This window comes from Solenopsis invicta, chromosome 2 (assembly GCF_016802725.1).
Source record: "Solenopsis invicta isolate M01_SB chromosome 2, UNIL_Sinv_3.0, whole genome shotgun sequence".
Classification (NCBI taxonomy): Eukaryota; Metazoa; Arthropoda; class Insecta; order Hymenoptera; family Formicidae; genus Solenopsis; species Solenopsis invicta.
Window position 1 is genome coordinate 10,019,450 of NC_052665.1, and position 14,918 is coordinate 10,034,367.

General features: G+C 30.9%; 1 protein-coding gene across 3 annotated transcripts in view; it reads right to left on the reverse strand.

Moving 5' to 3' along the window:
• Positions 1-14,918, reverse strand: part of LOC105200912 (cilia- and flagella-associated protein 44) — a 44,437-nt gene extending 29,519 nt beyond the window's left edge. The window contains exons 1-3 of one of the 3 annotated variants that reach the window (XM_039459725.1): positions 14,498-14,916; positions 10,502-10,664; positions 6,395-6,534 (exon numbers count right to left, since the gene is read on the reverse strand). In XM_039459725.1, coding sequence (XP_039315659.1) covers positions 6,395-6,534; positions 10,502-10,664; positions 14,498-14,673 — 479 coding nt within the window. In that variant the 5' untranslated portion in view covers positions 14,674-14,916. Of the gene's footprint in view, positions 1-6,394; positions 6,535-10,501; positions 10,665-14,497 lie in introns of all 3 variants that reach the window. The other 2 variants (XM_026138484.2, XM_039459726.1) reach the window with 2 other exon arrangements.

The following is a 14,918-nucleotide window of genomic DNA, read 5'->3' on the forward strand; positions in this document are numbered from 1 at the left end:
CGTGGGTGTACACCCACAGTAATTGATTCTATTCCTCGAAAAATTTTCCAAACTGAGAGGTCACCATTTTTCTACATACTTGCAGTTTATGATTAATGTTACGACCATAGACTTAGCAAACTATAGACCGAGCGTAAACTGATATCTTAAGCCTGCCGCAGACGATACGTTTTTTCTAGAGTCCTATATAAAGAGAGAAGCGACATCGAACCCCCACCACAACTTTCAGTATCCAATTGAGTCCTCCACCACCATTTTGGGACCGCTCTAACGTCATCAAACATCATTCGTATCATTCTACAAACAGCTGTGGTCACAATATGGTTGCTCGCTTAGCCAATCAAGTATCAATCAGATTACCAATCAGAGCTTCGGACATCAATGTCGCTTTTCTCTTTATATAGGACTCTAGTTTTTTCTTACTGGATTTCCAACTAGATTTTCTTATAGCGTTTTCGATTGGGATGCACTGGCTGCACTCAGTGTCAGGCGAGTGTTCGATTGGCAGTGCCAATGCGCACTTGGCTAGTGTCACGTGTTCGTTTGAACGCACGACACTCGCATAGTGCGCACTAAGTGGCACGAGATATTTTGACCGTGCCAGTTCAGTGCATTGGATGCATGCAAGCATCAGTGCATTATTGTAAGCAATAACGAACGAAGTTTCAAATTTGAAAAAATGAGCAATCCGGATTTGGATCTTTTTAATATTTTGGAGACATTTTTGGAATCTTCTTCTAGTTCAAGCGAGGAAGAAAAAATAATTGCAATCTTCCGAACTAGAAGAATGATTCCAAAAACTGTAAATTATGTAGCATGTGTAAAAAGAATGGATAATGACACCGTAAGTGTTATATCTTTTATACAAGTACATCAATTTTATACCTTTTTTAAAATATAATTAATTACTTGATGTAATATAATAACATTTTTTTATGACTATATACTATTTAATTACATATAGTAAAAATCATTACTTACTAAGTACGAGATTACTTTTTCGAGGTTACTTTTTTCTTTTTTGCGTGATCTATTATAATTAACTCAAGTGACACACTTGGGCTGCGGTCCGATTCACGCTCACAGCGCTATCAGCGCATTTCCGGTTGGTCCGATTCACTTCCTGAGCGTTTTCTGTAAGCGAAGTGACGTAATGAATTTGTGACGTCGCGCGCTCACGGTGACCTTTCTTCGAAGATGGGTCGGCGTGAGCGTTTGCGTCATTTGTGCGGGAAATATGTTTAAAGTTTACACTTTGACTAGGCGTGTAGAATCTGTTGGGACCGTCAATGTGTTTGGGCGTGTTTTTTCGATAGCGGAAAATATTTTTGCAACCGTTGATTGCACAGCACACAATAGTTATAAAATATTTATAATACTTATGTGAATATCATAAAAATAATTGTCAAAATATTTGATAAATATTTTTATGATCTTACATTCAACAGATCATAAATATTTATTATAAATATTATAATAAATATTGTATAAAATATTTAATTTATATTTTAATATTTTATACAATATTTATGGTAAGTAAAAAAAATATTTCCATACTTATTTTTTATTAACAGTAAATATTATAAATATCAAAATATAGACAAACAAAATATAAACATTTATTATATTTATGATTTGTTCCATATGAGAGCACAAAAATATTTATAAAATATTTTAATAAATATTCATAAATATTTAAAATAAATATTGTATACTGTCTAGGTAACTATATAATCTTATTTTTTGAAAATTATTAAATGTACTTTTTAAAATTCTATTTATTATAAAACTTTATTAGTGTTTTAAAAAATAAAATAATTTTAGCTTTATTTAGACTAGGTATCCTACTTAGGTTATGTCCTATGAGTAGCGTTTACAAGTGGTCCGAAACATTGTTGTCAGCGTGCCTTAAGCATGCTAACGAATCGGACCGATCATGAGCATCGTGAGGACAGTGGGCACTGTGAGCGTGAATCGGACCGCAGCCTTGCACTGAAAATTTGGGCGTGTTCTTTTGCATTTGCACTATTCAGTGCAACTCATGGAACTTGTTCAGTGTTGGCGTAAACTGAGTGCGCACTGGTGCGCACTAACTTTTTCCCAATCGAAAACGCTATTACTTGCTACCGTACGGGTAATGGTACTGGCAGTGCTACTGGTCGTGGCTTCACACGGTGCGAGTTTTCGTACGGGCTGAGCAACTGAAATTTATTTTATAGAAGCGGCACGCTTAAATATGGATGAGATAGATAAGATGAATGAAATTATTGCAACAGTTGTACATTGTCGTAAAATTGCTATTGCATTATTTTTAATTATTAAAAAATTGCGACAACGAAATAAATATCGCCGACGTTTATGGAGTCGACAGTCAATTCTTTAATGCCTCACTTTTACTATGTTTATTATGGTAATTTGGTGTGTTTATCGCATATAAACATGGTTCCTATTAGTAGGCCTCTATTAAACATAAAATACTTTCTTTGGACTATTTTGAAGTCTTTTCATTTCTGCACGACGTCATGTTTGCGAAGTGAATTCACGTTTGAACTTTGACAACACTTCGACAGTATAACCACAGTATATACAGGCTGTGTTCCGTTTTTACTGGCAGTGCAGTAAATGTGACGTCATGACAGTACACTGTCACAACTGTTCCAATATTATTGCATTACTGCTAGCACTGCTATAGCATCGTATTTCGGAACAGCATAGTAGCCATATTGCACTGTAGCTACCTCACCTTGGAAGCTGCAGTAGTCACAGTGGCAATATGGCTACCATTCATGACGTCATTGATGTTACTAGATGCTGTCGCAGTGCGCTGCGTACCAATAACGGAACGGATTTTTCACCACTGCCAGTACTGGCAGTTATATCGGAACACAGCCACAGTAGCAACGGTAGCTGTCGGCTTCTTTGATGTCAATGGTCCTCGATCACGTGACTGTCAGCCATTTTGAGGATTGTATAGGAGGGCTGAATTTAAATGACAACAAGAGACGTTACAATATTTTGCAAACTACTTTTACAATTCAGATAAATCCTGTATATGATTTTCAATATACAACTATATATACTAAAATAGATTTATTTTTTTAATGTCAATGTATTTCTGGAATAAATTAATAACATTATAACACAGTATGTGAAGTGTGATAATTGTAAGTTAACAATTTAATGGCAATCTTAGGCAATACAAGTTTAAAATTGAAATATAAGGTATCTTTAAAATGTCACAACTTAAGTAGTCTGTAAGATGTTTTATATCCCAATTTTAGATGTGTATACAAATTTATGCTATCTGGTATCAGAATAAGAATAGGGAAAATAATAAAATAACGATAAAAATTTATTTAATTATCATTAATACTCTAAAGTCTAAATAATTCCTACTTACGGAGTAATAAAAAATCCAATATTATATTTTTCACATTATTTTTGTATAAAATTATTTACAAATTGACTCTTGCAGTATGTAGCAGCATTTTCATCGCAATAGATGATACGTATCTTGAAAGATTCCAAGATATTTGGTGTTATTCTAAAAAAATATTAAATAAATTAATCATAATTAATAATTGTTGATAATAAACATTTAGTTCCTATTGCACGGAAGTGTAGGATGTTGCAAATGGGGTTAGCAGTTGACATATATCAGTTAAAACTCAGAAATAAATAAATTAATTAATAGAAATTTGAAAGCAGAATAAATGAAAAAATAAAAAGTAAAGTACAATAGAAATTGTAGTAAGATTATAAATTACTTTCTGTCCGTCCAGAAATATTTTTGCATGTAGCAAAAACACAAGAATAGCCTCCTCTTGCATTCATTTTAAATAATAATAATAAAATTATAATTATATTAGGAGTATAAATAAGTTTCTGCCGTTTTTTATCAAAAATTGGGTATTTATTGTGAAAAAACGGTACCTAATGTTTTATTCGAAGTATTGTCCATCGCTAGCCACTACTTTTTCCCATCTTTCTGGCAGCATACGGATACCACGTGGGAAGAATGCTTCATCTTTTGAAGCTGTCCACAAATCGACCCAATTTTTTGTATCTTCATATGATGTGAAGTGTTGCTCAGACAGGCCATGCGCCATCGATCGAAACAGGTAGTAATCAGAAGAAGCAATAGGCTTGTTTTCTATTCCTACACTAGACTGCACTGGAACGTTCCTTCTTGCTTTCACTAACTTTCAAATATATATCAAGGTCCGTGGATTGGCGTTGGAGGGGAAGGAAGGTCGTTGCATCCACTTCAACGATGTGGAACGAAAATGGCGGCGGCCATACTTTTACTGCACACTCACTCACTCACACAACTAATAGCTGTAGTACCTTACTATCTACGTACATACACTAACACTGACTCGCTGTCTCGAAAATGGCGGCTATGCAACGACCTTCCTTCCCCTCCAACGCCAATCCACGGACCTTGATATATATCTATTTCATTTTAAGTGCATACTAATTCAGGGAGTTCAGGAACAGAAAACAAACGGTATGTCTGGTGAATACGGCGGGTGGAGTAAAACTTCCCAATTGAGTGTTTCCAGGTAGGTTTTGACCGGCGCTGCAACATGTGGACGAGCATTATCATGCAGAAGAATAACTTTGTCGTGTCTGGAGTAGTAGTGGGCACGTTTTTCCTTGAGTACTCGGCTCAATCTCATCAATTGTGTTTGGTAGAGAGCTCCAGTAATGGTTTCATTCGGTTTGAGCAACTCATAATACACGACACCAAGCTGATCCCACCAAATACACAACATGAGCTTTTTGCCATGAATATTCAGCTTGGCTGTCGATGTTGAAGCATAACCAGGTGGTCCCCGTGATTTCTTCTTCTTTGGGTTATCGCAGTGGATCCATTTTTCATCAGCAGTGACTATACGATGCAGAAAACCCTTTTGTTTATGCCTGGCAAGCAGCATTTCACGTGTGAAAAATCGGCGTTCAACGTTTCTCGGCTTCAGTTCATATGGAACCCAGTTTCCTTGTTTTTGAATCATTCCCAATGATTTTAAGCGATGTGAAATTGCTGGTTGAGTCACTCCTAATGTAAGTGCAAGTGCTTCTTGCGTTTGGCACGAATCTTCATCTAATAATGTTTCCAATTCTGTGTCTTCGTACACTTTCGGCCTTCCGCTACGTTCTTTGTCTTCGACGTCAAATTCACCGTTCTTAAATTTGTGAAACCACTCACGGCAACTTCTCTCACTTAAGGCAGCCTCACCATATGCTTCTACAAGCAATCGATGCGCCTTGGCTGCAGATTTCTTCAAATTAAAGAAGTAACTCAAAAACTCCCGCAAATGACGCTTATTCGGCTCAAAACTCGACATTTTCGCACGAAAAAAGATATATGATGCTGATACAAAATCGCTAATATTTTAAGGCTATGTTGTTGCCAGATGTCCAACCTTACGATATAACGTTTTACAACAATTTCAACCATAACATACTAGTGGCGCCATTTTTTGTGAAACGGCGGAAACTTATTTATACTCTTAATAATATAAAATTTTCCTCAGTTTTACTAATTTTTACACTTATTTTATTTACTGGTATATCGTCGCAGTTTAGTGTAGCTTGACTACATATGTGATATCATGTGATGTTGTTATGACAGTCCGCCATATTCTTGATTGTATAGCCAACGCATGCGCAGAAGAAATTTGACCCATACTTTTCTCGCACTGTCGCTACTGTATATACTGTGGTATAACCTGATATAACCCAGTATAACCTACAGACTGTGTCCTGATTGGCTTTCACAATAAACCAGTACAGAATCACGTAAGAAAAATAGAACATGATCTATTACAAAAATCCAGTAGGCGAGCCAGTAGCGTAGCCCGTAAGCTACCCATTTCCAATACGGGAGCACGTAAGACTGCCAGTATAGGAGCACGTAAGCAATCCCGTAAGAAAAAACGTATCGTCTGCGGCAGGCTTTAGACAAGAGAGAGCGATATCGACGTAAGGGGAAAAACACACGCTAGCTTATGGCCCAGAGGACGAATAGAGGATAACTTGGAAATATTCGGCACGTTTACGCATACGTGAAGCCGAGTTTATCCTCTATTTCTCCTTACCGCGTTTATCACCACCCTCGCAAGAGTACGCTCGGGGTGTGGTTACGACTAGAGCTTATTGGTCATTACGTTAATCATGAATTGGTAGTATGTAGAAAGATAGTGACTTCTCAATTTGGAAAATTTTTTGATTCGAGGGATAGAATCAATGACGTTGAATGTACATTTAATAAAAATTTTTTTACGTTTTATTGAAAAAAGATAAAAAAACCGAATGAACTTAAGTAACAATCCAATATTTATATGTGCGTGCGAATGTGTGAATATAAAAACTTTTATCAGAAACATACCTGTATGTTAAATAAGAATAGGACTTCATTGTACCATTGTGTAAAATTGTCACGATATCCAACGAAGGCCATTTATAGATTATTATCGGAGGTTTAATACCATTCTCGCCAACGGCAATATGATCAAACATTGGATTTTTCTAAGGAGATGGAAAAATAATGCCATGAGAAATCATATTACATGTTTTCACATCAAAATTGTGATTTCCTCTTCGAGAAAAATGTACTAAAAGTTAATGAAAAAATTAGACTTCATTTTCTTACTGCATTTCTGTTTTGCCAGCACTTTAGTTGGATACAATATTCTCTAAATAAGATTAATAAAAATTATTTTTTTTTTTAATGGAATAAAACATTCTTATTTAAACGGTTTTTAATGCTTTTAATGTTTTTACAACATATGTTTTTAATGCTTCAAACAGTAATTAAAAAAACATAACCTTAACTTTCATAACCTTAACTTTCACAATATTTAATCTTCAAATGATACACCAGTAGGAATTCGCATCACAAAAATTTTTAAATTGCTGCCAGTTACGTAGAAACACTTGCCGCGGCTTATCTCCATTACGTTTGTTAAGCCCCCTCTCTCGGGCATCAGGAACAAATATACATAGTTTCACAATCAGTCTCGTTTAGCTATCCAATCAGCAAACAATATTTTTTAAATGTTTTTTAAATATTTATTTAATATTAATTTTTCATTGTACAATTCATTATAACAAAAATATTTATTAAATATTTACTTAACATTAACTAAATATTTAAAATAATGATTTGGGAAAATGTTTAACGTTTATTTAACGATTATTTAATATTTATTTCACATTAATTTTTTATTTAAAAAAACATTTTCTAAAAACATTAATTTAACATTTATTAAACATTAATTTATTATTTATTTTACATTAATTTTTTATTTAAAAAAACTGTTTATAAAAACATTAATTTAACTTTTACTTAGCATTTATTTAATATTCATTTTATATTAATTTTTTATTTGAAACAACATTTTCAAAAACATTAATTGTACATTTATTGAATATTAATTTAATAATAATAATTTTTTTTTAATAAACATTTTTTATATATTTATTTAATATTGTTTAAGTATTTACTTTTCATGAATTATTTAATTGAAAAAATGATTTCAGTAAGCATTTTTTAAATGTTTATTTAATATTTATTTAATGTTAATTTAATATTAATTTTTTTACTTATTTTTCATCTCTATAAAATTATGTTTATTTATTATTTATTTAACATTTAAGCTTTTTATTTTTCAATTATTATTAAATTTAAAATTTGTTTAAAAAATGTTTCAATAACATCTATGAAAATCAGTAAAAAATTAACTTATATATGTTTAAATAAATAATATACTTTAATTATACAGGGTGTCAGGTAACGATCGCCCGTGGTTTCGTGGATTGATAGATCAAGTAAAACTGAGCAGAAAAGTCCTTTACCATTTTTTAATATTTGCCATAGTTAACGAAATAAAAATTAATAAAGTCTGCGAATAAGCGCGTATCACCGCGCGCAAGGACCGCCCGCCGGTCGCCGAGACGTAGGCAGCCGCGGCTGTAGGCGTGGCGCTGTGCGGTGAGGAGGGAAAAACAGCTACTGCTTTTCCTTCCTCACCGCACAGCGCCGCGGCTGCCTACGTCTCGGCGACCGGCGGGCGGTCCTTGCGCGCGGTGATACGCGCTTATTCGCAGACTTTATTAATTTTTATTTCGTTAACTATGGCAAATATTAAAAAGTGGTAAAGGACTTTTCTGCTCAGTTTTACTTGATTTATCAATCCACGAAACCACGGGCGATCGTTACCTGACACCCTGTATATATTTTGTCTTTTCGATAACATATTGACTTGATCTATCAGTGATGTAGATGCATAAACACAAAGTGTTTACAGATCATCACGAGGGATCAGTTCGCAGCGATCGTAAAAGTCAAGCAATGTTCACTGGAGTCGCAACTTGGATGGGTGACCGCGTGAAAATTTCCGAGAAAAAAATTCTTAAGAAAAAAACCTCAATCTTAAAAAAAATTGTTTAATGTAAAAAAAGGTGTAAATCCACTAATTTTAACGTTTTTAAAAAAATTTTTTATTGCAAAAGCTTTTTTTTAAATATTGTTTTGCTCATTTATGTTTCGTTAAAAAGAACGTTTCTTTAACGTTTAATAAACGTTGTTTTTAAATGTTTTAAAAACGTTTTTATAATATTTAAAAAACATTTTTTTTAATGTTAAAATAAATATTTTTTTAATGAAGAAAAGGGCACTTAACCCATTATTTTTAACGTTTTTATAAATATTTTTAAAAATGTTTTTTAAATGTTTTTAAAAACATTTTTTAAATATTGTGTGCTGATTGGGTACTTGAGCTAGCGATTTTTAAAAATCGTTTTAGTGCGAATTAGCACTCGTATATGAATAATGTGTATAAAATCAGTAACTTTTTTCAATATTTATAGAACGCTATTTTTATTTAAAGTATTTTTGTATACTAAATGTTATTTATTAATTATTTTGGAATTATAAATATTATTTTTAAAAAAATTTTAATTACTTTTGACGAGTTATTATATAAAAAACGATGTGATTGAAATATAAAAGTAGTATATATATATTACGACAAATAAAATAGTAAAAAAAAATTAAAAAAGTATGAGATGCTTATTATGAAAGATTGAAAAATAAAAGTTGTTATGTATTTTTTAAAGATACTTTCTAGACGTCTTTCAGAAATCTTGCGTAACACTTTTAGACATCTTTTTGATATTTCGAGATATGTATCTTAAAGATTTTGTCTTAATATTTTAAAGATATCAGTATCTTAAAAATATCTTTTAGACCTCTTCAAAATATCACAGACGTGTCTACGATATTTTAAAGAGGTGTAAAGGATATCTTTAAAATGTCTAAGTTTTGGTTTACAATAGGCAGCGTTGAGCAAAAAGTACTTCAAATACAAAATACATTGTACGATTGTAAAGACACTTAGTTTAAGATAATTTTTATTATGATAATATTGTATAAACCGGACAGATTGGTTTGCACTCACGCACTTTCGCACAATGGAAGTACACGTGTGTTCACGAAATAATAAGACAGACTTTATAAAATAATGATTTTTCTAAATTCAAGACATGACAATTCTTTAAACAAATCCGGGAACAAGACGAAGCCAGACGACGATAGATGATCATCAATCTAATATCGTTCACGTGCCGGACAATATCATTCAAAACACATTTTATTCAACTCTACATTCACATGCGAAACAATTAAAACTTGGTTTAAATTAACGTCAATATTTAACAATTATTGACAAATAAGAACAATCTACGACGGTTGTTCAAAAAGTAATACACCACATTTTTTTTCTCCAAAACTATTTGTCCTACAAAAATAATGTTTACACATGTGAAAGAATGATGTTTTACTTACTCACTTGATTTTTCCAGATAATCTATTGCTTTCCTCCAGCGATTTACTAGGGCGTCTATGCCCTGTTGGCACCAGTCCTTGCTCTAGTTACGGAGCCAAGTTTTCACTGCACTAATCATCTCTTCAAGTAGTAGTCTTCAAGATGTTTTTCACGAATGCTATCCTTAAGGTGATTAGCACAGTGAAAACCTGGCCTAACTCCAGAGCGAGGACTTGAAAATTATCTAGAAAAATCAAGTGAGTAGGTAAAACATCATTCTTTCACATGTGTAAACATCATTTTTGTAGGACAAATTGTTTATGAGAAAAAAAATGCGGTGCATTATTTTTTGGGCAACCTTCGTATTTTTATGTATTATTCTAGACTTTTGTTTTACAGTTTTAATATTTTCTTGTAAAGCTTTACAATTTTATATAAACGGTACCGCGATGTCATCGGAAGTTCAAAAATCAAATATTGAGATTCAACAAAGATGTTCGTTCAGTTTTCTTTTATAAGATTTGTAGCTAAATTTAAACTTAAAATAGATTCAACGAAAGAACATTATATAAATAAATATTTTAATTAATTGGATTAAAATTTATCTATTCCTACATAACAAATTTCTAAGAACGCCTATATTATAATAGATATATAAATAAAGATACCGTCACGTGTCCGATTCCACCACCTGTGTATCCTCTTCTAAACCACAGCTCGTTCGTCGCAGTATTCAAGAAATGTAAGATGTTACCAGAAGCAAAAACAACAACATTTGGCTCTACTACGCAAAGATTAAAGTATCTTTGACAATCGTACGAAAACGAATGACTGGTATTATGTAAGGAATATTTCTTTCAATTACGAGTGTTTTATAACTTGGGCTTATTAAATCATGTTGAGAAAAATTTTTGTAATATTAAAAAAAAAAATTATTCATAATTTTTATGAAGATTTCTTAAAAAATATCTTAAACTAAAGTTTAACAAAAACTCTGAAAAAATATCTTAAATTAAAGTTTAACAAAAAATTTGAAAAAATATTTTAAACTAGTTTAACAAAAATTTTAAAATACAGAAAAGCGCATAGGAATTATCTAGGACTTAATAGGTTAATGACCCAGTTAGCAAAATATTCCGTTTGTTTTCTGTTCCTGAACTCCCTAAATTAGTGTGCACTTAAAATGAAATAGATATATATTTGAAAGTTAGTAAAAGCAAGAAGGAACGTCCAAGTGCAATCTAGTGCAGGAATAGAAAACAAGCCTATTAGCAGTGTCGACAGATTGGCAACATTTGATCAGAAAATTCCAATTAACTAACTTGTAAGCCTACAAAGAGAATAGATTTAGCGTAGAGCATGCTATCATCTTTGATGGCAGATTAGAAACAAATTGCACGCAGTGTCCGTACGTATGTATCATCTGATGCAAAAAATAACACGAAGCTTGCTGGTTATATCATCAGATTAGCGGCAAAATTCGAATAGGGTTTGTAACTTGTTAATTTATCACAGTGCCCATATATGCAGATTTTGTTCATGTCTGTCACCAATCTACTGACATGTTAGCAGATTTCGTTAATACATCCTCCCTTTACGAAAAAAAGGCTGCTAGTACAATAGTGCACAGTAGTGATACTATTAACATTCAATAGTATTACTACTGACATATGCAATAGTGTCACTACTGAGCCAGTAGTGCTACTAATAATGTTTAACACTATTGCACTACTATCACTGCTAGTGAAGGAGAAGGGGGGGGAAGGAGGTGATGAAATTATGGATACCTGGGCAAAACAGGACATTGTCATTTTGATATTTTCTTGTAAAAATTGCTTTTTGGCGAAAAATTGTTGTTGTTGCTATATAAATAACATACTAACTAATTTTACAATACTATAATTAAGACTCCTTGTATCAACGTTGGAATTAATATTGAACTAGGTTTTTTATGCATTTTTCTGGTTAAAAAAAATGATAGCGAGATCAGCTTTACATTACTTTTTTAGCAGAAATGTCGCACAATACTGAAAATATTTTTTCGCAATTTATAAAAATGTTTTATTAAACAAAAAATTTTGATAAAATCGTGAGAAATAGTAAAAAAATTTTGAAATATAAAACCAAATAAATCGAAAGAAAGAAATTTTAAAAAATATTTCACTATTTAGGCTTATAGCTGTATGTTTCTAGTTTAAATCTTTTTTTGAAAATTTTTTTCCGACCATTTGTTAAAAAGTTATTTAGAATTTAAAGCATAAATACATTCTGCATGCGGCGTCACTTAGATGCGCGATTAGCCTCCGGAGGACATCATAAAAAAATGAAATTTGAAAAAAAATGTTTTTGCGATTATTTAAAAAATGGAGGGTGAGAGAAAGAAACGAACAACGTAGTGCACTTCAGCGCATCGAATTCCTATAAAAACATCTTTCAAAGTTCAAAGCATAAGACTTCTAAATTTTGTAGATCTGTGTTATTAAACAAACCATTTTAAAAACAAATGTAATTTTAACAATTAGTCTAAAGACTAATTTAAGTTATATTTACTAATTTAATTAATGTTTATGGTAATTATTTTGTGAATAATTTTGATTAGCGATTGTCAAGAAGCATATTTTGTTTTATTTTTTATTTTATTTTAGAAATACATTAATTTTGTTTTTATTTATTTTTGTATATAATGTGCTTTTTGTTTTCCTCATACTTAACATTATTATAAATAAAAAGAAAAAACTTTGATGACAAAAACTTATAACTTTAAAGACAGAGACTAACAGTAGTCTAACTTTATAGGAACCATTCTGTAGTTATTTCTCATTAACATAGATTTTTAACTTTAGTTTGCCATACTCTGGTCCAGTAAATTTCTAAAATATCGTCTCGTTTTATACTTTACTTTTTCTCGCATATTTTATTATAAATTTAATTATTTATAACTTAAATCATTTTTTCGGCCTACTATCATCTTATAAACATGATATTTAGACTATATATTTTTAATTTTTACATTACATGCTTAGAAATATCAATTAGAATGAAAGTGACAAGACGAAAATTCGAGTTTCACAAATTGGAGTATGGCGAATTATAGGCTCGAAAATAAGTGTGGCAGCCTAGAGTTAAGAAATCACATTGTAAAACAGGTAACTTTGATACTAGTGAAATACGGTTATATCTTAGTACTTTTGAAATTTTTTAATGAATTTTTTGACCATGAGAGAAAAAACTGAAAACGTCTGCCGAGAAATTGGAAAAAAACGAGTTTTTTCCTGAACCTTTAAAATTATAATCATTATTTGCTAGGAACATGTAACGTGAAACGTTTGAAAAACTGCAGCGGTCTCACAGACCAGTACCGTTCACGTCACTTTTTCGTTTTCGTTACTTTTTTGCAGTATGGTTGTATAAAATACATGTATGTATTTCTTCATTTTTGCATTTTATTTAAATATTATAACTCTTATTTACTGAGGTGATGTTATATTTTAATATTAGAATTTTAATGTTAGGTTCTAATGATTCAACTCTTTCTTGGTATTTTTTAGAATTTAAAAAATTTTTGAATGGGACAAAAATTAGTCTTTTTCGAAGTATAACTCTAAATAACTCCCAAATAGGTCAACGTATCAACCTTCGCTTTATACTAAAAAATTTCTTTTTTTATGCTCTTTTAAATAATATATTACAATATGGAAGGTTCTATTTGAAATATTTGAGTTGAGGTCCTGCAAGAGTATTCCTTGAAGGAGGCAATCTCTACAACCCCTTCTAAGAAGCCCCTTGAAATGATAAAACATATATTCTCGATTTTTAATCATATTGAACCGTTTCTGAAATTTCTATAAGCGCTACAATATATTATACAAATATTATTAAAATAGAAGTAATATTAAAATAATATTCCAAGAATATAATGTTTTTTAATATTATAGGAATATTATATTAATGTTACATGTCCACTTAATATTATAAAGTCATATTCGTGGTATATCATTTTAATCTCCGTGAAATATTACAAAAATGTTTTACGAATATTATTTTTGTTTAAAAATTAATATAAATTATTACATAAAATATTCATTAATTTTATACAAATAAATAAATAATTAAATAAATAAATAAATATATATATATAATTATCACCTTTAAACATTATAATATTTTCGATAATTTAAAGTATTGAAATAAATAATACTATTTACTTTTAATATAATATTCATATAATATTATGAGTAAACATATAATTATTTTTTATTAATATTAAATAATATTTCAGAAATATTATTTAATATTTAATATTATTACAAGACTTATAGAGATATAGCAAATAAAGTTCTATAGATTTTAGAGAAACATTGTATATGAGATTTTTTGCAATCTTCATATTAAAACGTCTTTCTCCGATTCTTTTATTTCCAAGTATTTAAAATAATTAAACATATATATTTTTCATTATAATGGACTTATAAAATTAATAGAAAGCGGTTTGTCAGTTTGTCAATAGTGTAATTTTTTTAACGCGCGTGTGATAGTTAAAGATTAATTCTTAATGCTATTAATTCAGTTAATTTTTTGTTTAAGTAATTTTGAAGTTAATTAATTTTATAATTTAACTTTAACTTAAATTTAGGAATTTACAGTATATAATAAAAAAAGGATACTGAAATTGTAAAATGTTGTCTGGCACAGTTCCGTTTGGCGTGCTACTCGCTCCGGAAATGTATTTATTTGAATCGTAAGTTCTCATCTCGTGCATTCCGTTATTGTCTCTTTCCGTTTTCCATTTTTTTTCATTATGAAACTCCCGCACACGATTCCACCACTCGTTCTCTGGCATTTCGTTTTATTAGCATACTTTCTTTTGTTTACATTTTATATTAACGTCCAGCGAAAATACAATCTTGTATAAATCCGTTTTGCTAAGATACAGTAATACGTACAGCTAACGAACTTCGCAAGGATAACGAGTTTCTATGGATACGTAGCTTTTATTTATTCTATTGAGCTCTTGTTTTCTGCTTATCCTGCGGACGCGCATTGAAACTTTTATTGCTGTTTCACTGTGTTCCGAAATTTACTTAA